Source organism: Gymnoscopelus braueri, assembly GCF_963280865.1.
Source record: "Gymnoscopelus braueri genome assembly, chromosome: 6".
In the NCBI taxonomy this organism is placed as follows: Eukaryota; Metazoa; Chordata; class Actinopteri; order Myctophiformes; family Myctophidae; genus Gymnoscopelus; species Gymnoscopelus braueri.
In genome coordinates, this window is record NC_137607.1 from 18,166,189 (window position 1) to 18,192,491 (window position 26,303).

General features: G+C 41.7%; 1 protein-coding gene across 1 annotated transcript; it reads left to right on the forward strand.

Annotated features, from left to right (window-relative positions):
* Positions 1 to 12,167: 12,167 nt before the first annotated feature.
* LOC308086349 (thiamine transporter 2-like) lies at positions 12,168 to 23,234 on the forward strand (the record flags this gene model as incomplete). Its single annotated transcript, XM_080429870.1, has 6 exons — positions 12,168 to 12,362; positions 15,808 to 16,320; positions 17,196 to 17,454; positions 21,420 to 21,612; positions 22,201 to 22,342; positions 23,082 to 23,234. The coding sequence occupies 6 exons, from the start codon at positions 12,168 to 12,170 to the stop codon at positions 23,232 to 23,234; spliced, it is 1,455 nt and encodes a 484-aa protein (XP_080285996.1).
* Positions 23,235 to 26,303: the final 3,069 nt, after the last annotated feature.

Here is a 26,303-nt window from a genome sequence, read left to right on the forward strand (position 1 = left end):
AAAAAAACAGACACAAGACAGAAATGAAAATTTTAAATAAACAAAACAAATAAAACAAAACAACACGTTTACAAGGTTACAAGTGGACAAAGCTCATATTTAGGCAACAGGACGATTTAAAGGGATACTGGGTAACTTCGCAGATCTGTGTTTGTACACACACACACACACACTCCCCCCTCCCCTATCTGACAGTTTAACGAGGTTGACACTTTTATGGCCCTATCAATCAACTCAATGCACAACCCCTTTGAAGTTTAAACCTTTAAAGGGAGACTAGGTAACTTTGAGCCTAAATTAAAAAATATGTATATATATTTATTTTGCATTTTTTCCATGCTTTCAGCCACTATATAATTATGCAGGTGTGTTTTCCTGCAGAAAGACACATCCCTCTGGCTGTATTTTGGGTTTTTTCCACTGTTTATGTTGACATTCATCCCTTGCAGAGACTGAAAAGTCTGTGGGGGGAGAGGGGGGGGGCGGAGCTCTCAAATTAGTTTCAGTATGATATGAAAATCAACTTGGTGAGACTTGAAACATGCTTGAGAGAGGTACAATACTGTACAGGCTTTATGTTTTTGTTATAGTAATGTTAATGTGTGGTATTGCAGTTGAAAGTGTGGACTGAAGTCACGCAAAAGATAGTCCATGGAGAAAAGACAAAATTCATGACTTCTTCATGTCAATGTGAATATGGAGAAGTAGATCATTTTACGGTGTTTTCATCACCTGAAAGTTTGACTGAAAACAATTTATCTATCGACTGTGTATTTACCCATCTAAATTATATACTGTATCTATCTATAGAACCAAAGCTATTGGCAAATGGCCCTCAAGTGGTTCTGTGAGCATCAGCTCTTTCACCTAAGTGTGCCACTCATCACGTACAGCAGATCGCAATCCCATATGAAATGCATAACTTCTCCACCATCATATATCAAACAGTCTTTTCCAGTCCTTCCTCCTGAGGTCTCTGAGCCAAACACACGATGGAGAGAACCTGAAATAAAGAGAGTGCTGAAAAGACTTTGATTAGGTGATTGCAGGAAGGGAAGAGGCTTGACAGATTCCTGTAGTGGGCTTAGAGCTGTTCAAAGCAAGAGCAGAGAAAGCCTCCTCTCCACCAAGTTACTATTAAACTAATCTCCTCATCCTCCGCAATTACTCCCACAAATCTGGACCCGTCACTTTCAGCAGGATATGGAGTGAAGCAGAGAGTGGTGTGGACATAAAGAAGAGAGAGAGAGAGAGAGAGAGAGAGAGAGAGATAGAGAGAGAGAGAGAGAGAGAGAGGATTGCACCATTACTAAATGCAGACACGCACCCACACAAACACAAGACACGCTGATGCACACACATGTGGCTCTAATGACAGGCAATCTCTTCGCAGTGAGACGACGGTGCAGCCGAACAGAGAGAGAGAGAGAGAGAAACAGAGAGAGAAACAGAGAGAGAGAGAAAGAAAGAAAGAGAGAGAGAGAAAGAGAGAGGGAGAGAGAGAGAGGGGGAGAGAGAGAGAGAGAGAGAGAGAGAGAGAGAGAGAGAGAGAGAGGACAGAGAAAGGTGCTAGATAATATTGAATTGGGGCAAAGGAGGACAGCCTCCTGACAAAATGTGAATTGGGCAATATGACATCTTTTTTTATTTTCTCGCTGCCCTTTCTTCTCTCCCTCCCTCCCTCTCTCTCTCTCTCCCTCTTCCTCTCCTCTCCCTCTCTCTCTCTCTGTGTGTGTGTGTGTGTGTGTGTGTGTGTGTGTGTGTGTGTGTGTGTGAGGGAACATTCTAGCCATCCAACGCACTCAGACACTCATCACTCTGAGAGCCCTCCAGCGATGGCACACAGACAGCGTCATATCCCAGCGGTGACCTTGATTGATTGGAGCCAAAGACCTCACGGCCCTCTCCTAATAAGCGCTAATGACTTTTAATGCATGACTTATAATAGATATGTTCTAACCGGGACGAATATTATTGCCACGTCGGGTCTGTTTTTCCAATTCATTTATCCGGTTAGGGACTGTTAAATGGCGCGGGGGGGGTTGGTTTCAGCCCTTGCTCTGACAACAAGCAGCCAGGTCCACTTTGGTCTGTTGTAAAGGGAAAGGCCAAAGCCACAGTGTGTGACATTATCCGAGTGTGGCGGCCTAATCAGAGCATGGTTGCGATAATAACGCTGCCCCGCGGTCTTTGCGATTGGCCGTTGACGTATTGATATTCGGTGACATTTTAATTCTGGAATTTGCCTGGCTCCGGCTCTATTATGGTTTCTGTCCTTTCATTAAACAGGTACGGCGACACAATGATATTTCTCAGAAGGTAATTTGCTCGGCCATTCACGGTAAGTAATTAGCCTGAGCTCTTTACCGTGGTAGCGTCTCCATTCCGATACAAGCTATATAATGCATCTTAGAAAACCCTCACAAGTTATTCAAAGGCTGCAAATGGCAGCCATGAAGCAGAATGTAACATGAGCAGATGAAAGCGTCGGGGATGTATTTAATTTCCTATCTGACTGACAGGTTTTTATGGAAAAGCATGACCTTAACCACTATGGCTGAGTGATTCTACAGCATGAATCACGCACCCAGTCTGTCCGGGTTTATGCCGGTATTGATCACAGAGAAGATGTAACCTGCAATTCTCCAATGAAGACGGACATCATATTTCACAGTCTGTTCAGTGGAAGCGAGGATGATACATGTTTCTTTCTCCTTTGAAGGAGTGAAAGGAGACTCTTGGATATTTCCATCTCTTGTCTTGATCTTTAGGAAATATAACCCTCTGGCACCACGGAGAAAATGTCAGGAGGGGCTTTAGCTGTAATCCAATCATGTATTAGTTTCTGTGTAGTGAACTGTGTACCGACCTGTAGGCCTATCCGTTATTACTAGCTCGTCAATACCGTAGATCCTATTTACCGTCTTTTTCCTGACAATAACGTCTATTTGAACTGCGCTCCCTGGTGTTGTAATGAAATGGTGAGATGCCCGATACTCCTGTGGCTCAGGAGGTAAGAGTGGCCATTTGGGAATTGGAAGGTTCCCCCCGGTTCGATCTCCAGTTCTTCCTGGCTTCGTGGCGAAGTGTTCTTGAACAAGACAATGAACTAGTGTTGATTTTGGCAAAACATTTTATTCAGTTTTAGTCATAGTCTTTTGAATCAAATTCCATTTAGTTTTAGTCATATTTTAGACATCTTAAATGTTTTACTGTTAGTCTAGTTTTAGACTAAATATCATAAGATTATAGTTGACTAAATCTACAGATGATTTAGTCGACTAAAATGTATTTTGGTGGTGCCTTGATGGCGTCATAATGGCTGATTTTACACTTGGTTGCGTGCTGAAAATAGCCGATCTACAAGCTCACAACGCATCGCAGCGCGACGCGTTGTGAGCTTGTAGATCGGCTATTTTCAGAGTGCAACACCTGAGCATAGTCTTTTAGTTCTAGTGGATCTCTTCTCCACTAGTCCACTCCCTAACATTTTAGTCTAGTTTTTATTTGCTGACGAAATTGTCAATATATTTAGTCTTAGTTTTAGTCATCATAGCTTAGTTTTTAGTTAGTTCTTATTTTGTTTTCGTCAGTGAAAAAAGGTAGTCGACGAACATTTTTCGTCATAGTTTTAGTCGACGAAATCAACACTGCAATGAACCCAGATGAGAAGGTTGGTATAATGATAGCCCTGGTCTAGAGTGTTAGTGAGTTCTCTCTAACTGCCCTGCAAGGGCTCCAACTGTAGTAAGAAATAAATAGAACTACTTTTCTACTCACCGAAACAAAGGCAGTTTTGTGTTGCTAAAAGTCTATTCTGCAGGGTCTGAAGTCTCTCAGCACCCCACCTTCTCTCAATGGTCATTAATATTGAACAGATCTGTAGGGGGCGCAGTGGAGTAAATAAAATAATTTCTCGCAGACATATTTTATTTTCTGCCCAAAAGGTGTATTATACAGAGAAGGTGGGGTGCTGAGAGGCTTACCTCCCTGGAGAATAGACCTTCAACAACACAAAACAGCCTTTGTTTTGGCAAGTATAGCGAAGTAGTTTTGTTCATTTATCATTTTTACTACTTACTACTTGGAGCCCTCGCAGGGCAGTGGAATTCTGTGTCTATAAGCAGAGCCGAGAGCCTGGCAGGGCGTTAGAGAGATAGGCTCTGGACCAGGGCTAGTATAATGATAATGATCTTTAATTAGGCTATATAGCACCTTTCATACATAAAATGCAACTCAAAGTACTTTACATTATCTTGTGTCTTGCATTGTTACCTCCACTGTCGGTGGAAAAGGGTGAATGTAACAAACTTTGGATAAAGGTGTAATAGAAATGCAGACCATTTACCATTTCAGCAGTGTTGGGCAAGGTACTCTAGGAGGTAGCTACTTTGTAACTAATGACATTGAGTGACTGGATAACACTAGACAGTGTAAAAAACAACAAATTGGATGTAGATGGACAATTCTCTCTGAGATGGACAATTCTGGACAACTGCACTCATTAAAACTCATTCAGTGCCAAAAATATTTCTGGCTATATCACCCCTGTGCCAAGGCCAAAAATACATTGTAAAAAAAAAGTGCTTTGGAGCCGAGATACAGCCTTTTAAAGTTTAAAGTTAAACAAGAAGTGAATGGAGCAGCAAATCTTCAAATCATCATATCTTGGGTTCTGAACCTTTTTTTTCAAAAAAAAAAAAAAAAAAAAAAAAAAGATTATTTTTCGAGTTTTTTTTTTTTTTTTTTTTTTTTTTTTCCATGACGTCTCAGACGTCATTGGCACTCTGGGCTTATGAAAAACGTGACGTCTGCGACGTCATTGGCACTTAATGAGTTAACGCATCTGTTTTATGTTGATGATGTGCCACTGAAAACTGCTTTGCTTTGCCAATAGCGTCGGATCTTTTGTCAAGCTACCCAGCAACAGGAAATATTGAAGAAAAAAAACGCTTAACTACTTGAAAGCTGAAAGCAGTGAAGCTCTACCCACAATCTACTGGGAGATGTAGTTAAGCTAGTAGCTTAGCTGCTTATTGCCAAGCTACAGCCCAACACTGCATTTCAGATAGTGACTGCTTGGAATCCCATGGAAGACTACTACCTAAAAAAAAAACTCCTCATACTACTTCAACTGGTGCTCTCACCACTGCTGCTATACTTCTACAGACTTGTTTTACAACTCGAGCTTAAAAAAAAAGGAAATTCAAAGCATATGGGGCAAAAGCAATCAAACCTGCATTACAATCTCAGAGCTCATTATCCAATTAGATCCGAAGAAGCAGATGGCCATACAGGAAGGACAGCTGCTTTCAGAGTTTCCCCCCCCCCCCGCTTACCTGTCTGTCTGTCTGTCTATCCATCTGTCAGTCTTTTTATTATATTTTTTTCTTTCTTTCTTTTACACTTTCACAAGTTGGTGCCTGAGATTGTCAAAATTGTTAGCAATCTGTCACGGTCACCTGAAGTAAGCCATACAGACGTGGACTGATGTTTGAGCTGTGCAATGAATCAAGAGCTCCATCTAGTGGTAGATGTTTCCCTCATCATATAGCCTACACAACATGAGAGGCTGTAGTAGGGCTTTTGGCTCCAGGGCTTTTTGAGAAACAATTGTTTACCCTTTAGTTCTGTTGGCTGTCAGTAGATCAATATAAGTCTATAGATGTATTGTTACAGTAGTTTTTAACAATCTTACCAACAGTGAAGTAAGGACAAGTTGGTTCAGGAAACAGAGAACCACACCCGTCAACATTAACTCATAGCTCCCTGCACAAATATCTCTCTCTCTCTCTCTCTCCCTCTCTCTCCAACTCATTATAGATCTTGATGAAGTGGTTTTCTGCCTAGTAAGCTGCACCTTCAATACTGTACGTGCAGTAAATATGTTGGACTTTTGCCACAGCAGCCCGCAACATCTGCACTGAATATACAGTATTCACAAGAGGTTGGAGAGATAGGGCCATAACCACTTGAATACTAGTGTTCTCAAAGTGGTTTAAGTGCTTAATTGATATTTTGTATAAACATGTAATTGTAAAATTAGCAAAAAATCGAGGCACGGCATGTCTTCAATGTGTATATCAGACTTAATGTGGCAAGACTGTGACGTCGTCACCTTGGATATCAGTCATCTATCTATGGCATATCTATGATGTATCCTAGATTCAAATTGCCTTGTGGGTTGACATTGGGTCTATACGGTTTACCAGAACCGAATACATCGGCATGCGATATATGGGCATGTCTGATGAGGGATCTCCATCCATATAAGGCCATAAGTGACACAGAAAGAACTAGAAAAAGTGCTCCTCGGAGCACAGGTCTCCGCCAGGTCAGGTAGGTTATTGTGGCCTCCTGGTGGCGCTATAATAGGCCAATGTGAAAAGGGTGGCATTTCTTCTTAGGCCTTTCAATCGGACACTGCGTTCATGATTGGAGGCATTTTGTTCCAAAAATGTGTTTTGCTAAATTAGACCTGCTGGTGGCGCTATAACAGGCCAATGTGAATGTGAAAAGGGGGGCATTTCTTCCTCGGCCTAGTGGGAATGCGCATGCAAAATTTCACGGAAATTGCACACTGCGTTCATGTTTTGAGGCATTTTGTTCAAAACTGACCAATCCTGCAAACTTTGGAAGCCACTGTAAGCCAAATAGGATGGAATATGAAATATAGGACAGATCTATCAGAATCACATCACTATGGAGATGCAGTGTACCAATGTGCATGTTTTTTTAACAGAATCTGAAGGAATAATCTCCAAAAATGTATTTTACATAAGTCGGCCTCCTGGTGGCGCTGTAAAAAGCCGATGTGAAAAATGCAGTCCAGATATTTTTCCTTGGCCTCTAGGGAGTGTGCGTGCAAAGTTTCACGCAGATCGGTGCAGTTACAGTTAAAAATGCAAATCGGCCAGTTATAGCGCCACCATGAGGCTGATTTGAAAAATGTCAAGTGGCATTTCTTCCTCGGCCTAGTGGAACCTTAGCCAATAAGGATGCAATATGGGAAATCGGACAGATCCGGGTTGATCACATGACTATAGAGATACTGTGTACCGATTTGCATGACGTTTGGTTAAAAGCTGTAGGTGTAATGGGAAAAAATGGGTTTTGCACAAATCGGCCTCCTGGTGGCGCTATAACAGGCCCATGTGAAAAATGTGGGGCAGAGGTTCTGAATTGGCATCCAGGGAGTGGGTGTGCACAGTTTCACAGCGACCGGGCCAACGGTGCCGGAGATTAGCTGGTAACACACGGACAGGACAGGACACACACACACGGACGGACGGACGGAGGGTAAAACATACTCCATACTCCTTTCGGCCTGGCGGAGACAATGACAGATAACGCAACAGGTATAGCATAACTGGGTCGTGCATCGTCCCCGACTTGCGTGGTAACGGAGTAGGCCGGTGCCCTAGTGTCTAGTATTTCACAAAAAGTATAAAACATACGTGAAAATAATTACAACAATATCTTCAGACACACAGCTAGACTCCCGCAAGTCATCGTTGACTAATAGACCAGTGGTTCTCAAACTTTTTCATGTCAAGGACCCCCCAAATTGACCCTTATTAGCCCACGGACCCCCATTTGAAAAGATATGCCAGGGACCTCCCATAAGAGAAGATTTTTTACGTCTCTAGCAGTGATTTTCAAACATTTTAATTTCAAGGACCCCCAGTTTGACATGCATTAGGCTTACGTACCCCCATTTATTGGTATTTCTATCTCTTACAATTTATGTTGTAAAAGCAATGTTAATTTAACTCTGAGAGTGTACAAATGGAACCAAATGGACCCGTTAGGGTCTCAGAGTTACAGACCCGTATGGGTCTATTTTCTTCACTGTCCATTTAGCTGCGGACCCCCTGGAACTCCCTCAAGCACCCCTGGGGGTCCCCGGACCCCACTTTGAGAACCAATGCTATAGACTCCTGCAAGTCATTGTTGTCATATGCAATCACAAGAACAAAAAGTTCCCACGTCTTATCAGCCTGGCACAGTGGAAGTACCGTCTTGCTAAGCGTGCCTGCCAGACCACTGCGTGCACGGCACGCTTATCTAAGGCTCACACCAACACCTCCAGTATCACCCAACAACTTGTTTCAAAGTCAAACTCCTGGCTGCAGCAAGCCTTACATGACTTGCCAGTAAGAGAGAGGTGTGCAAGAACAGAGAGACCGAGATTGTGGGAAGGTGGGTTTGGTGTGTGAGGCAGTGAGAATGAATGCCAGAGTGTGGTCTTTGAACGCTCATCCCATCACACGATACTATACATCACCATGTACAATCAATGAATGGCAACATAATACACAGTTAATTGAAATGTTACAGCATGATCATATGCAGTGGTGGAAAGTAACTGAGTACAAAGTACTGTACTTTTACTTCTACTCCACTACATCTCAGAGGCAATTGTTTTTACTCTACAATTATTTGAAAACTTCTAGTTACTAGTTACTGTACTTTTCAGATATAAATGATTTATTTTTTTATGATTTACTATTTGCCGATCTACAAGCTCACAACGCGTCGCATCGCGACGCGCTGTAGATCTGCAATTTTCAAACATTTTAGTACTTTTACTGTTGGTACTTAAAGTACATGATGCCAATACTTTTGTACCTTTACTCGAGTAAATTTTTAATTCTGGACTTTTACTTGTAACGGAGTATTTCTATATTGCAGTATTGATACTTTTACTTAAGTAAAGAATTTGAGTACCTTTTCCACCACTGATCATGTGCCGGTAAACACAGCGTCATATTCTGTCAACAGAGTGCATTAAGTGTTGGGAATTTCCCAGGTATTGGGAAATCATTTGAGGGTCAAGGAACATTTAACACAAGGTTTCCCCACTTAATATACTGTAACAACAGTTCAGTCAGGACAACTCCTGTTTGCTGATAAAGGAGCAGATCTGTTTACATAGCTCAGCGCTACATGGTGTCTGCAAGACTTTGTTCTGTAGTAACATACATAATCCCCCAAAGGTAAAGCAGATCTGAGCGGGTGGAGCTGGGAAGGTCGTGATTGAATAAAGCAGCAAAGACCTCTCATGCCACACAGAGCAGTAGCAGAGAGCTGTAGCAGAGGGCTGAATATGCCATTATGCCATTTAAATTATTGACATGATACTTGTGAGAATAATGACTGATGTTTGCTCATAATGCATGCTATTACAGGTAGGGTAAGTGATATTTTTTTTGGTTAAAACAAAACGTTTTTTTTGTTAAAAGATTAAAGCACTATATTCCGATAGTAATCATTGCTATAGAGTGTTTTTTTTTAAGTCACAGGTCTCCCGGTCTCTCCAACTCTTTAATAAACAGAACATGCCATTTCAGGTGACAAAATGTCAGCCACTCAGGAGATAGTACGCATTTATCAGCTTCATTTTTAAGTGTTCCAGTTGCAATTGTGTCTGCTCATTTCTTTGTGTCATCACTTCCAATTTCAACATGTTTAATCTGTATCCTGACTGAGTTCTCCATCCTGATTGAACAAAATTGGTATCCCGACCTGAAAATGCATTTTCTGTTTAATAAAGAGCGGGAGAGACATGGAGACTCCTGTTACTGAACAAACACTGTATATCAATGAGTACTATCAGAATATAGAGCTATTTAACACTTATTTTAACCAAAGTAAATCACTTACCCACCTAGCTAGTCAAAAATAGCAGATCTACAAGCTCATAGCGCGGCACCGAGTGCCGCGCTATGAGCTTGTAGATCTGCTATTTTTTGAAAAATCTTGAAAATGTGTGCGAATATTTGAATATATATATATTTTTAAAATAGAACATAACTCAAATCTTTGCTTCATGGGGGTCCCTGGAACAAGATATTTTGAGATGGGGGTCTGCAGCCAAATACATTTTTTTATACAATTTTGGGCCCTTCAAGCCTTGACATGAAAACATTTGATAACCACTGATATTAGCAACATACGTTTTTCAGAAAACCGTTAGGATTTAGAGGACATTTGTAGAATCCCCCAGAAGCAAAGATTGGAGTTACAAATGTTTGCTTTAAAAGTATATGGGCGGCAGTGGCTCAGGGGTAGAGTGGCCGGGTAGAGTGAACTGGAAAACCTCAAGGTTCCCAGTTCGATCCCGGGCTGGGGCGCTCCCCTAGAGTTCGTGTCGAAGTGTCCTTGAGCAAGACGCTGAACCCATAATTGCTCCCGATGAGCAGGTTGGTGCCTTGAGTGTGAGTTGTGAGTGTGAATGGGTGAATGGCACAATCAATGTAAAGCGCTTTGGATAAAAGCGCTATATAAAATGCACCATTTATATATATTCAAAGATTTTCACGCATTTTCACGTTTTATATAGATAGATAAACAAGCTCATATGAGCTTGTATATCGGCTATTTTTTGAATAGCCCAAAGAAATCTAAAAATTACACGGATTCTTTCCTGGTCTAAATGGGTTAATAATAATAATATTGTCCAGCAAGACTCTGCATGTCAGGAATGGTACAGAGCAGCTATGTTGTTGGTCTGTCAGACTGCTGTGTCTCAGTTTATGGTGGATTTAATGTGGCACTGGCAGTGGAGCGGAGTATAATACAGTTGAAGCTAGAGGCAAGAAAATAATTATTCATGATAAAAAATGAGTGCTGGAGATTGGCAGACAAGGAAATGAAGAGAATAAATATCAGAAAGAAAAAGACAAGCTTTCCTTTTTTTTAGGTGAGGGAAATGTCAAGCTTATTGAGCATTAATAATTAATTCACAGTACTTTACTCAACAATTTCCTTATTACTAAATCACCTGGCATTTGCAAACTCAATGACTGACCACGTGTCAGTATTTGTCAAGCTCAATTTGACTATTATTACTGCTGAAAAACAAGTATAATAACAGGACCAGCGTTTCTTTAAACATTGAATTGTGAATATGTAAAAGACATCAGGCTAGAGAGTGTATCGGTCCAGCTGTAGTCACTGAATAAGGATAAGAACCCAGGGGAAGCTGAACTTGGAATGACTAATGCCTGAATAATTCCATTTTCCCTTCTGCCGACCTTCAGAATGAGAATGAAGCCACCACATATGTCTGACACTTTTAAAGCTGAGGCAGAACGCTCTGTTGACACCTCGCTCATGAGTCATCATTTGCTGCTAGATATTTTTAAATTACAGACTGGAGCCTCTCTTTCTCTCTTGCTTTCTTTCTGTGGGGGAGATTGCCTCGTTCGTTTCTTTTCCCCTGCCCGTTAGTAAACTGTAGGCACTCCCACACACACACTATCATAAGGAAAGTATAAGCATTCACCACCAAGCAATCTAAGAAATTCAAAATACCTATTAACTCATGAACCACTCATTACCGTGACAGACACGGAATGTGTTACGCATTCAAATTAAACATTGGTCCTCAAGACCAAAGACCAAGCCAGTAATCAGACCCGCTGTACCCTGCTAAACGGAAATGAGGAGCTTTAATCTCAAGTTGACAAAGGAGAATGAATGTGTTTAAGAGTATCTACTGCTCCAGGCTAAATGGAATGATGCAGCTCAAAAGAGTGTTCGTGTTAATACCATTGACATTATTCTCTTGTACTGCACTTAAAAGAGGTGGCAGAAACGTCCATACTGTAAATGAAAAAAAAAAAAAAAAAAACAAGAAAAACCAAAACAGCAAGGCAAGCATACTGTGTGCACACGCGCACACACACATTGCACAATATCTACTGAATCAGGGACATTACATACCGTGTGTGTGTGTGTGTGTGTGTGTGTGTGTGTGTGTGTGTGTGTGTGTGTGTGTGTGTGTGTGTGTGTATATATATATATATATATATATATATATATAGTATATAAAGACAGAAAAGGAGACGATATTTATTACAACGCAGTAGGGCCCTGGGGGCTTAACACCTCATATTTCATCGTAATGTTTTTTTTTTTCATTCACGGTCTCGCGGTCTCACATTTCTCTCTGTCTCACTCCAGCTTAGGTATAAACTTCACAGGAGAGAAACAACAATGGCAGTAGCAACGTGACTTCAACATTCACAGTCAAGTCTGACCTTGGCCTTATCTGTAGGCCCCCCCGTATCGCAGCAGATTAAACTGTTTGAATCAGACTCGACTCTCCTCAGATGCAGAGAGAGAGACCTCTCTGGGGAGCAACGGACCGGAGAGACGCCATGGCTTTCTCCTGGAGCTGGAAGTGTGGCAGCAGTGGGCCCCGTCACGCAGGCTGCTGCGGGGCCCACTGCGGCGGATGGGTGGGCCCCACGGCGCTGCTCTGTATCTATGGTTTCTTCTCCCTGCTGAGACCTATCGACCCCTTCTTGACGCAGTTTCTCACAGGGCCTGATAAGAATTTCACCACTGAACAGGTACGGTGATGGAGCTCGTTAGTCTATGATAGGGGTCTTCAACGGGCGGTCCGGGACCCCTAGGGGGTCCTCAGAGTTATTACAGGGGGGGCCGCCAAAATCTTTGTGTGATATGATTATTATTTTTTTACATTAACCACTTGAATCCCTATTCTGAGGAAAACTTTAGGCAAAAATAGCCGATCTAGAGCTTGTAGATCGGCTATTTTTGGCAAAGAGGTTTGGTGTAGAGGGAATAAGTAAAAAAGACCAAGTAAAAAGAAATCTGAAAACACAATTTTATACAATATAGAGGGGGTCCCTGCTTCATCTCTCTCTCAGCTAGGGGGTCCTTGGCCTGAACAACGTTGAAGACCCCAGGTCTACGATAACATTTTGCCCAAGGACGAGACACTTTGATGTGTGCTTCTTGCTTTAAAACCATACTGAACCCTAAAGCGTCACTATTCTGGGTTGATCATTCAACAGCACCAGCAAATCTACAAGCTCACTATGCAAACACGACGTGACACATTGTGAGTTTGTAGATCAGTGAAGAGATTTGAGTGTAGAGCGAAAACAGGAGCGGACCGATATAGAGCCCTGGGGGACTTTGGTCAACAAAGTATAAGCACAGTGTTACCAATTTAAAAATAAATAAATACAATTAATTCAAGCGCATTCCCATACTATGATTAATCATTAGTTTTTATCACCATACAGTATACATACATGTTTGAATGGATGGTCTATATAAGGTTATGACGTTATTATATTTTATGAATTAACTGAAGCAAAGGTATTGGGTTTCTTTCAGTTACATTTGCATTAATTTGCCTGCAGAATGCATAAATTATGAAGTTAAATGGCCAATATATTCTAATTTACACACAGTAATTTGTCATTTGAAGAGTATATGAGTAGTTGATGTTAAAAAGTTAACATTTATGGGGCGCCCTCGGTGGATCACTGATTTAGAGCACATACCACATAAATAAGGCTATAATACTGTAGTCCTATCTGCAGCTGGCCCGGGTTTCATTCCAACCCAAGGCTCTTTAGGCCATTGGTTCTCAAAGTGGGGTCCGGGGAGCCCCAGCAAAATTAGTTAATAAAGAGTCATTTTAACCACTTTATCCATATTTTATACTTTGGCTATTCAAAAATAGCAGATATAAAAGCTCATAGCGTGGCACCGAGTGCCACGCTATGAGCTTGTACATCTGCTATTAATTGTTTTTATCTCGGAAATGTGTGCAAATCTTTATATCTTTTTTTTTAAAGGCGAACATTTTGAATTCAAATCCTTGCTTCTGTGGCGGGTCCTGGCACAACATATTTTCAGATGGGGGTCTGTGGCCAAATACATATCAATTCGGGGGGTCCTTGGCACGAAAAAGTTTGAGAACCACTGCTTTAGGCTACTGCATGTCATTCCTCCTCTCTCTCCTGCCCTTCCTGAATCTCTGTTCACTGGCAGGGCCGGATTAACCCTTCCTGGTGCCCTGTGCTATACGACCCGTTTCGGTGACCCCCGGGACCGGTTTGTCAGCGTGGGGTGCAGCGCGGAAAATGTACGCTTCACCGGCACGTTTCACCGTTTTAGCGCTCCTTCAGCAGCCGCTGCTTCGAAATTGTGGCGCTTTGGTTCTCCCCCAAGGTTGGTGCCCTGTGCTTCAGCACCTAAAGCCCTTGCGTTAATCCTGCACTGTTCACTGGTTCTACTGAAATATAGCAAAAATGGCTGAATAAAAAGGTCTTTATAGGTCTCTACTGCAAGTGTACATTTGAGCTATAGTAGTTCTGCATCTTTTAAACTTTGTTTACTGGACATTACAACATTATTCCCACTAGCTCTTTATTATTTCTCCAGAGTCAGCCTTATGTTCCCATGAGCATATTATGTTCCCTCAGCCCTATGTTCCCTCAGGGTTGGGGTTGGGGCTGAGGGAACATACCAGGGTTGAGCGAACATGGACATGCTCCCATTTCCCCATAGATGTGACCAAAACAAAGCACAACACAAACTGTCAAACCATATGTCAAATAGACCAACATTTAAGGGTACATGATGGTATTGAGTGGATAGCGTTATAGAAAACTCTTGGCGAGTCTTGAGGAGATCAATCACAGTGCTTGCTACAGATAGATGGGAAGCCTTGATGCTGCTGGTGTCTGGGGACAGGCTGGATGAACTCTCCTAAAGTACATCTCAGGAATGACAGAGTGAGTGCTGCTTGTTTGTACAACATATGACAGGTGCACTCAATGTGTAGTCATGTTACAACCGCTTGTTCACCATACAAAATTATATGTTCAACTCCGTTCCCGTGCATGTTGATGGACCGCGTGCAACTCAGTTGTAGGAGCAAAGACTAAACACTGTCGGCTTGTCTTTATTTTCCACCGGCACCATCCATTACTAAACACATATATAGTAATGATTCTGTAAGTGCATAATATGCAGGAATATGCCTAATAAATACTAGACATGTTTTGCATATAACGACAATATGGGTTCATGTGTAACTAGTGGTTCGGCCCTCACACCTACGTCGCGCCGCCGATCCGACCAATATGCCCATATACAGGATGGAAATCTATGTAGGTTATCTGTTAGTCCTGTGCCCATATATGGAGCTGACAGATTTGTTTGTTCCTGATGCCATGACGACAAATTGAGGTTAGACAACACACTCCATAATTGGGTGTAGCTGCATTGAGAACTCCTTATATGGTTATGGCTGAGTCATGGTGACATGAGCGTGACAACATGGTCCACCCGCCAGTCCTCCCTTAAGCCAATTTTAATATAAGATAGTAGGTGTGTTGTGCAGACAGTATACTACATACTGTATGAGAATATGGGTTTATGTGGGAAGAATGGGTATTAATGTTGTGCGAATATGGTTTATGTTTGTAGACTACATGTTGTGCATTGATAAATATGGGTTTATGTGGGAAGAATGGGTATTAACTCTTTCAGTGCCACAATACGTCAAATACGTCATGAAAAAAATAAATACAAATAAAATAATCTTTTTTTTTTTTTGAAAAACATGTTCAGAACCCAAGATATGATGATTTGAAGATTTGCTGCTCCATTCACTTCTTGTTTAACTTTTTACTGAAAAAGGCTGTATCTCGGCTCCTAAGCACTTTTTTTTTTACAATTAATTTTGGTTGTGGCACTCAGAACCAAAATACCATAAATAAGCATGGCACTGAAAGAGTTAATGTTGTGCGAATATGGTTTATGTTTGTAGACAACATGTTGTGCATTTATAAATATGGGGATATGGGTTTATGTGCGTAGACTCTGTATTTGTGGTGTGCTTATAAACGTTTTTATGCACCTTTTGCATTGTCTTGGCTACTGTTAATGCTTGAATTTCCTCTCAGGTAATATTTTCCTTACATTATTGCCCACAAAAACTATCCCTCTCCATACGTCTTACCCATGCAGGTCACCACACAGGTGTTCCCCATATGGACCTACTCCAACGTCATCATGCTGATTCCAGTCTTCCTGGTGACGGACTTCCTCAGGTACAAGCCGGTCATCGTCCTCCAGGTGCTCTGTTACATCGTGGCGTTCCTGCTGCTACTGTTCGGCCAAGGGGTCCACACCGCCCAGTGCGCCGTCTTCATCTACAGCACGGGCTCGGCGGCCGACATGGGCTACTTCGCCTACATTTACAGCGTGATTCCGCCCCGGCACTACCAGAGAGCCACCAGTTACGTCCGAGGGGCCGTGCTGTTTGGGTACGCGGCGGGGGCCATGCTGGCTCAAATGCTGGTGTCCTGGGGCGGAGTGTCCTTGTCCTGCCTGGCCGTCGTCACTCTCGTCTCCCTCTGCGTGGCGTTGACGACCTCCTTCTTCCTGCCCATGCCGAGGACGCGTTTGTTGCGTCACCCCACGCACGACGGGAGTGCGGTCGAGGAAAGTGGGGCCGACTCGTCACCAGTGGTGGAAAAAGTACTCACGTTTTATCAATACTGCAATGTAGAAATACTGTGTTAGAAGTAAAAGTCCGGGATTCCAAATTGACTTGAGAAAAAGTACAAAAGTATTGGTATCAAAATGTACTTAAAGTACCAAAAGTACTCTGTGTGGAGTTTGCATGTTCTCCCCGTGTCTCTCAGGGTAGTTAATACCCCCACAAAAACATGTAGTAATCCTGGTCGCTATATCGTCTCCCCCATGACAGCCGGGGCGCCTGATGGAGGGGAAGGGAACTGGTTGGAATAATGTGTTCCTTTCACGCGATACGTCCTACCGGGGAAACTTCCCCCTGTCAGGTGATAAGAAGGTCAGTTGGCTCTCATGCATTGAAGGAGGCATGAGCTCGGCCCTGGCCTCCCTAGGCTGGTGAGGGGAGTGTAGTGCCCATAATCACTTAGAAAATTGGCACCGGGTGAAAAATAAGGGATACAAAATCGCGGGATTTTTTATTTATTTTTAAGTATCAAAAGTAGAAAGTACTCATTATGCAGAATGTCCCATTTCACAAGTTTTCGAATGTATAACAATCTTTGGAAAATAGCCGATCTACAAGCTCACAACGCGTCGCAATGCGATGCGTTGTGAGCTTGTAGATCGGCTATTTTCAAATAGCCAATGTTTAAATAGGGCTAATGTGTTTTATAATTTATAATAATAACTAATAGTAACTAAAGTTTTCAAATAACTGTCGTGGATTAAAAGTACAATATTTGCCTCTGAGATGTAGTGGAGTAGAAGTAAAAGTAGCGAAAATTGGAAAAACTCCAGTAAAGTAAAAAATACCTAAAAATTGTACTTAAGTACAGTACTTATACTGTATGTCAATTTTCCACCACTGCTCATCACAGAGTGTTGACTCTTTCGTCCGGACGGGGAAGAGTTGGTCGACGGTCCGGCGTGTCGGGAGGATTCTGAAGAGGCTGCTGTTAGACTGTAAAGAGTGCTACTCCACCGCCGCCATGGTGTTCTTCTGCATGTGGCAAGCTGCGGGGAGGTGTGGCTTCTACCAGGTCACCAACTATGTCCAGGTCCTCTGGGAGGACAGGCAGCCTCACGTGAACTTCACCGCCTACAATGGAGGCGTGGACGCCATCGCAACACTGTCAGGTAAAAACCACAAGGCCATACAGGCAGTGGTGGAAAAAAAAAGTACTCACATTTCTTACTTTTAAGTGAAAGTATCAATACTGCAATGTTAGAAATACTCTGTTACAAGTAGAAGTCTGGAATTCAAAATGTACTTATATGAAAGTACATTAAAAGTTCAAAAGTATTGGTATCGAAATGTACTTAAAGTACCAAAAGTATAAAGTACTCATTATGCAGAATGTCCCATTTCACAGCTAAATTGTATCAAAATCATTTGAAAATGGCTGAAATATATAATGTATGTTTTGTAATAATAATCAAAATCTACAAAGTAACTAGTTCCTAAAGCTTTCAAATAATTGTAGTCTAGTAAAAACACAATATTTTCCTCTGAGATGTAGCGGAGTAGAAGTAAAAGTACTGAAGATTGGAAATACTCCAGTAAAGTAAAAGTGCCTCAAAATTGTACTTAAGTACAGTACTTGAGTAAATGTACTTAGTTACTTTACACCACTGGCCACAGCAGGTTTGCTTTGCTGGTTATTTCAGAATTTCAATTCTGTGATTTGTTTTCACTTCATCGACCTTGATTTTGTTTGGTAAGAAACTGCACACCAGGGAATAACTCATGGAGATGCATGTCCTCTTACAGTATAGTCATCATTCCACAGTCTCACTTTTTTACATGGTTGCAAGGTTGTCCAAAAGAAATGCTTGGAAAATCCTGGTGTGATAAATGCAGAGAAACAACACCGCTGCGGCCTGTCACCCGTCCAGAATCAACAATACAGTTACACACTGTAAGTGAGAAATTGGAGAAACGGGCACCTTCCCAAATCTCAAAATCTAATTTTATGGGTGCTTCACACCTTGTGTTAAAAACACCCCATTCTACTATCAGTATTTCACAAGCCCCAATGCACAGAAGACAATAAGAACAGCATTAATTAGACTGTCTAATTGCCTCCACTCGTTCCCAGATGGTTATAGCCAGCTGCTGCCATCTAGCCAGTGCACTTTTATTGATTGTAGTGCAGATACATTCCTGTATTCCCCGGAAACCAAAGGCAATTACTTTGTGTAAATCACATCCAGCTGTATGTCTTTCACTTGTAAATGCTTCCGCCAGACATGCAATCAAGCTGCAAGGCCCACGTCTGATATTTCCCCAAAGAATGGTGTTGTGTCCTTCTGTATGGCAGACTCACAAAGCACCCCTGGGGGACCCCCAGTTTGGAATAGAAGCTGCAGAAAATATGAATATAGATAACCAAATTGATTTAGTGTGGGGAGTTACAGCATAATTTACTATTTTAATCCTCAGCGTTTAGAAACTTCCGGTCCCAGAGGTTCAAAACCACAAGTCACAAGTAGTTCATTCCGTGTTCAGATGAGACAAAATGCACATTTGCAAGAGAAATATGTTGTACCGCTACAGCATATGTGAATTTCATGTACACAGTTCCAATTTGACTACATTTGAACCAATTTGAAACAGGTAATTATTGACAGACACACCAATTTGTAAAGAAATTGAGTCTGCAGCCTCAATTCATCTCCATGTGAAACCCAGCAAGGAGTTCTGTCATCCAAACTGACAGTTTGTATAGTTTTTAATGTCCCCTCCGGCCCCCAGTGATTGATAAAGTATTTAGATTCTATTCGTTTTCAACAAATTGTTTATCCACACATTTGGTTTTAATTATTTTTTTCCCTTCCCACACAACACAACACTGTGACAATATTAAAATAAAAGAAAGAAAGAATACACAAAAACACAGACATTTAATAACACAGAGACTCAGTTTCCACTGGCTCTCACAACGCCGGCCAGCTCATACAGAACAACACATTACAGAGGAACGTAACTCTATTTGCATTCCGTTGACCATTACATTATACAAATGAAAACGGCTATTGATCCAAAGTTATAAACCCATAGTTGACCTGGCTTACCCCAATACGACTCCAGTTGACCCCGTTCTAAAACAGGCTAATGATCTCCTCTACTATGTGTTTTATGTCCTGCTAATCAGACACAGGGGAAAAGATTAAATATATTCCACATCCATGTAATGGTGTTCATAATACTGTGATAGATAAGCATTGATCGAGAATGTTTGAAAAAAACGTCTAGGATTGAAGCAATTAAGGCAAGCCATGGTCATTTCAAGTATAAACGGCCATGTGTGAAGGTCCCTGTGGTATAGACACAATTTCTTCATTTATCCAACCCAAATGCACTACCCCCACACACACACACACACACACACACACACACACACACACACACACACACACACACACACACACACACACACACACACACACACACACACACACACACACACACACACACACACACACACACACACACACACACACAGGAATGAAAGGGAACTGGGCCCTTTGTTAAGTGGGCCTGACCTGGACCGCATTACAATTGGGCCCTTTAGCAAAGGGCCACATTATTTAAAAAAATGTTTGAATTATCCTTAATTATAATTGTATATCTACCCTCATTAACACATTATGTTTAATTACACAGTGATTAAATCAGTGCCCAATCTATTCTGAAGAAAACCTGGAGCAAGTCAGCCACTGTATAGGCTACTGTCTGTACACAGGCATCAATGAAGCATGGTCCAAGTCTATTCTGTGTTTGGGATTTCAATAATTGGGTCTCATCAGTACAGTCAGTGCTTTCATCACACATTATGAATAAAATCCTCCAGTGATTTAACAAATCTGTCTGCCAAAATCTCTCTTCTGCCCGGTTCTCCTCAGTGGCTGGAGCAATTGATCTGCATTTGCACACGGCCATTGACCATTAGCATGTGCACGGAACAGCAACGCCCGTTTTTCACTGTCCCCAAATGTCAGCTGTTAATTAGCGTTTTTATGTCAAATAATTTGGCCTATGGGAGCTATCCTCGCCATGCTTACAGCCGTCGCCACGGTTACGGCCCCCCAAGCTATGGGATGAATGATCAAACTGCGCATGCGTCGAGTCTATAGACCCACTCTGTTAAGACTGTTGCCGTCTGGCACTTATAAAGGACTTTCATTTACGGGCCGCGACGGGTCCGGACGTGCGTGCGTGCGTGCGTGCGTGCGTGCGTGCTGGAACTGTTTATGAGCGGGTGTGTGTGTGTTCGCTGTGGCTCCACGACGCAGCGACGGGGCGCGCGCATGTGTTGGAAGTGTTGCAGGTACCAAGTACAAAGTCCCTTTCCATCCCTGATTTACTGTCTGCGCACAGCGCATAACCCAAACTGCACATACTTTGGGTGCTCATTATCCCCCGACGGGTATGGACTAGTAAGACATAATTAAAACAAAAAAAAATATTTTTTTCTTTATCAAAGATTTGCCACAGACATGGACAAGTCTAGCCACGGACACATGTCGTCCGTGTAGGGACATGTTGATGACCCCTGATCATGAATAGCCTATTTGTGTAACAGGAGGTCAAAACCCAGGACTGTTGTTTAAACCCCCATACACACTGCCAAACTAATAATAGCTTAAAGTTTGCTTTGGAAAACATGTCGTCTTTTCAGTGACAGTACGATTAGTCACAGATGGAACCACCATGTAATGCTAATCTACACCATGTCATTCAACACATGGTTTTCAGTTGAAAATCTGTTATTTTCATTGAGCAACATGGTCATGTGATGAAGAATAAATTAGGATTAAACAGCTCACATTTAGTTTTAAGAACAGAAAAACAAACAGAGATAGGCAAGCAAAAAGATAAAGAGACCAGGGAGACGAGACTGTGACAGTGAGTATTGTAAAGGAAAAAAAATATTTTTTGCTATCGACAGTCCATGGTCCCTTCATATGAACTGAGTTTCTCTCCATATACGGTAGGAAGAGAGGTGTTTTGACATATCAAGCTCCTACTGCGCCACCTCATGGCCACAATGTGCAAGCATAAGTGTATTAATGTAAGCGCTACTGTTGTTTTCCTACAGGAGCAGGAGCCTCCATCGCTGTAGGACATGTGTCTGTGAACTGGTCTGTGTGGGGGGAGTTGATCCTGGGGGGTTTCACAGCCCTAATCGCAGGGGCCCTCTTCCTGATGGATCAGACCAATAACATCTGGCTCTGCTACAGCTGCTACATTGTCTTCAAAACATTTTATATGCAACTCATTACCATATGCACGTAAGGATACACAGTTTTGATTTGCATTTCATGCTTTATTTACGGGGAAAAGTGTATAGAGAGACATAAAACCTATAGGGCAGAGAGAGAGGGGAGTCATGTGAGATATGGTGAGAGCTGGGTTCAAATTCAGGTCCTCGTTACTCGGGGGGGCATGTGGTCAGTGCACTAACTCCTTACAGCCTGCTTTAAAATTTATAGTGGGCTTTCATTCTTGATAAAAGATGTATGAAAGTAATTTATGAGAGTATTTGTTACATTTCAACACCATGTAAAGTGCAGCTACATTATAAACATTAATAAAAGTTGAAAATGACATATCCTTGTTGAGAGGATATTATTAATGAGGTGGCTTACTTAATGATCATTTACGGTGCTGTGTAAAATGTGGTAATCAGTCGGTGTCAAAAAACATCTTCAATTATTCATTTATGTACCCATTGCCAACAGATAATCCTTACTTTACTATAAATCTGTCTTTGGGCTGGTTTCAAAAAGATGGGAGCTTGCCTATTCCATCTTACTTCAAATGGCTAGTGTAGGATGAGACTTAATCCATGTCCTTGAAAACAGCCCTTTGTATTCCAGTTTTCAGATAGCCAAGAAGCTTAGCAGGGAGCGCTACGCGTTGGTGTTTGGTGTCAACAGCTTTGTGGGCACTGTCCTCCAGACTGTCCTCACTGCCATCGTCATCAACACCAAGTCTCTGCAACTCACCATTATCTCACAGGTAAAGCTTGTCTGCGCACGCACACACGCACACACACACTTGCAAGTGCACGCACACACGCACGCGCACACACACACACATCTTGAAAATGTGTGCAAATCTTTGATTATATTCTTTTAAAGCGAACATTTGTAACTCAAATCTTTGCTTCTGCGAGTTTCTGGAACAAAACATTTTGAGATGGGGGTCTGCGGCCAAATACATATCATTTTTGTTGTTTGGTTGCTATTAGTGGTGCTCCAACTTTTCTCATGTCAAGGACCCCCAAAATTATGTGTATTTGGCCGTGGACCCCCATATCAGTATATTTTTGTTCCAGGGACCCCCTAGAGGCAAATATTGGAGTTGAAAATGTTCACTTTAAAAAGATACATTCAAAGATTTGCACAAATTGTCAAGTTTTTTCAAAAATAGCAGATCTACAAGCTCATAGCGCGGCACTCGGTGCCGCGCTATGAGCTTGTAGATCTGCTATTTTTGAACAGCCAAAGACAGTAAAATTACACAGATGCTTTCCTGGTCTTAAGTTAAAAATAAATATCCATGACATCCATGATATCCATGTTTTGTGTATTTTCTGAAATAATTGTTCATAATGTTCTGGGGATTGGACATTGGGATGGAGTTGGAGACAGAAGGAGAGCAGAATGATAGATGGATTAGTGAGAGAAAGAAAGAAAGAAAGCATCAGAGAGAGCATTGTCTGCCAAGCAAAGCAAATCGTCTCTTTTCTCCTCAGTTCTTCATCTATGCCTCCTACTTTGCTGCCATTGCCCTGGTGTTCCTGGTGAGAGGACTATACACTGTGCTCAGTGTTAAACATCCACCTGCAGATAGCCAGGCACAGACAGCTGCTGCTGAACTCCCAGTGCCAGGGGCCACACATCTGTAAGGAGGGATTCCACCAGTGGTTCCCAAGCAATGAGTCGGGGCCCTTTTTTCACATTTTGTCAGCTCAATATACCCCTTTAGAAACAATGAAGACTTTTAATACATTTAGTTGATACTTTACCCCCCCCCCCCACCATGATCCTTTATCAGTCTGAACATGTAAAACATCAAAAGCTACTCTCCCCATTGTTTTATTGAACAGTGGTTTTCAACCCTTTTCATATCAAGGTCCATTATTTATTCTGCATTTCAGCCACGGACCACCGTTTGATGAGATTTAGACTCTCAGACCCAAATTAGAGACTTTGAATATTTTGTTGTCGTTGGATACGATTTTGTCCATAATTCCATGCTGTATTGATGTTGGTACCATAGGAGAGATAACAGGCAAACGTTGATCAAAATAACAATTCTTTAATTAAGTGATGCAGATGTCTAACAATAATTTAGAGCGTAAAAGGAAACCAAATGGACCCGTAAGGGTCCATTTGGTTTCATTTTACGCTCTCAAGAGTTAAAGATCTATAAGGGTACAATTGGTTACCAACTCGCCATCATTTAGCTGGGGACCACCTGTTTTAGAACACAAATAGTGATCTTGTTAAAAGGTGATTTGTTCTCCCCATCTGCTGCTAAGCATTGTAAAGAGGACAGACACCCATCCCAGAATGCATTGCATGTGATGAACGCCTGAAACGATGAGGGGTTTTCCAAAGTAGTGAGAAAACTGCTTCTTTGTATGCAGTGAAGCAGCCAAGTGGTCTGAGTGGTTTGAAGGTGGGGGAGGCATTGTTGCTGTTCCACAAAATATTTCCCCTACAAAAGTCAGAGAGGTCTATAACACAATAACAATAATAATGGTGCTATGTTGACTTTCACTTACAAACAGATGTCCATTATACTTCACCGAGATAGTGAGCCATCTACTGCCCCTTGGCTGCAGATGGCTCACTATCTCGGCGTGCCACTGTTAAGTCGCTTGTCCTATGTGAACTGTTCTTAACTGTCTATATTAGTATTTATTAGTGTTTTATGGCTGTTTGCATAGTCTGTTGAGTGTTGAACAGTACAGTATGTGTCTCAGTGGACCACAATGGAAGCAAGCTTCAGCTTTTTTGTGTTTACATCCACATTTGGTGCTGTTGTCGATTGGCGACACTGTTTTTTTTTTTTTATTGCTTGTCAATAAAGCATTCTATTCTACTTGTCTTCTTTCATTGCATTAGTATGTGCTACATTTCAAATACACAAATAAACCTTTTGATGTGCTTATGGGGATTTGTTACTTTCAACATCATCAAGGTTCAACTTTATAAAAGGCACGTGACAGTCGTTGTGCACTAAACCTCACACACCTAGTTTACAATCCTGCAAATGTCATCATCATAATCATCAACAACAACAACAGCAGAAGCAGCAACTCTAAGTGTTTCACCCATGTGAAACATTTTATCCACAGCTGTGATTCTGCAAGGCAATATTATTTACACACATTTACAAATAATTAGCAGTGTGGCAGGTGGAGCTGTAGGAGAACATTTATAGAATGCAGACACTAGGGGACACTAGAAGACTGTCATAATAATCCTACAATCTTCAGAATTAACTACAGACCTATAAAGTTCCTGTTCGACATCTCAACATCCTGTTGAAGAGAAGTTCATCAGACATCTCAAATTCAAAATTCATATCTTAAGGAGACATGGGTAAACCTTTCATCATCAAACCTGTATTTGTAGTGGATGTGAAACTCACATCTTGCAAATCACATACATACAGTATTTGCACGCACACGCGCGCGCAGACACACACCATCATTAGTTTCTCGGTATTTAGAGAACGGCTTTCAGCTGGCAGCATTGACTCCTTACCGGCTATATAAATGTGTCCGTTTTGATTAAATACACTGTAGAAGGTCATATGGGATGGAAAGGTCATGTTTTTTAACTCTTTCTTTTAAAAAAGTAGCTGGAGTGTATACAGTGCATAATTCCTACACAAAACAAAGTACTACTGGCCAGTCCTAATGGTCTTTTACTTGTATTTTAAATACTTCCTTATATGTTGTGTGTTTCTCGTATGTTTATTGAGGTTTTCCTTTCTGTTTATTGATTTTCTTAGCTGTAATGATGAATCATTTGAAATAGTCTTCTTGGACTTTTGGACATAATAGTATCACACCGTTGTGCATTTGGGATTTGGGTGCATGCATACAAAAAGGCATCTTCGGAGAAAAACACTACTATTGTACATCTCCTTAGAAACTCAGATAAGATAAACCGTGATTCTCAGCAGGTAGTTGGACATCCTATTAGGTCAGTGGGTATGAACTCAATACCCACCAACCGCCCTTAGAGGGAGGAAATACCTAATGATGTAGGGAATTAATCCTGCCTATATGATGCCAAAGTGATGTATAGTATGTGTAATCATGCCTGACCTATAATTGCCAATTATAATAATGAATTCATCATTATTCGAGGCTGGAGAGCGTTATAGAAGCCATTAACTGTAGTGAGTTGGCAGGTGTGGTGTTGCTCGTTACAACGTCTTGTTTTGATTATGACGATGATGATGGATCCAATAATTACACTGCTTGTCTGTTAATTGTCAATAAGGATTGCGACTAAGTTCAAGTGCATGTGGGTGCATAGTAATGTACGCAGTGCATGTCAGGAGAAGTGTTATAAAAACTCAAGAATCCTCTTGTACCTCTTTGAACCCGGTTTCCTGCACAAGTGCTGAAACTTTTACCATTGAGCTAATAGAGCCTGCCTGCTTGCTCAGGGGACACATTTGAATCTTGACCTTCAGGTCAAAATTCGTGGTCAGATCCTGTGTCTAGGTGAGACATGACCTTCGACACGATCTAAATATTCTAAATAGCACAATAGAAGAGCAAGGATACAACCACCCCAATTGTATACGTTATATTTCATTAACATACAGATGTGACAACCAGGAATAGATTGGTGACCACCGGAGAGACGGGTGACAGCCGGAATGTAGACGGCATTCGGGAGCAGTTTGGGTTGGCGCCCCAGTCTGTGTCTTCCGTGAGGAAGGAGCC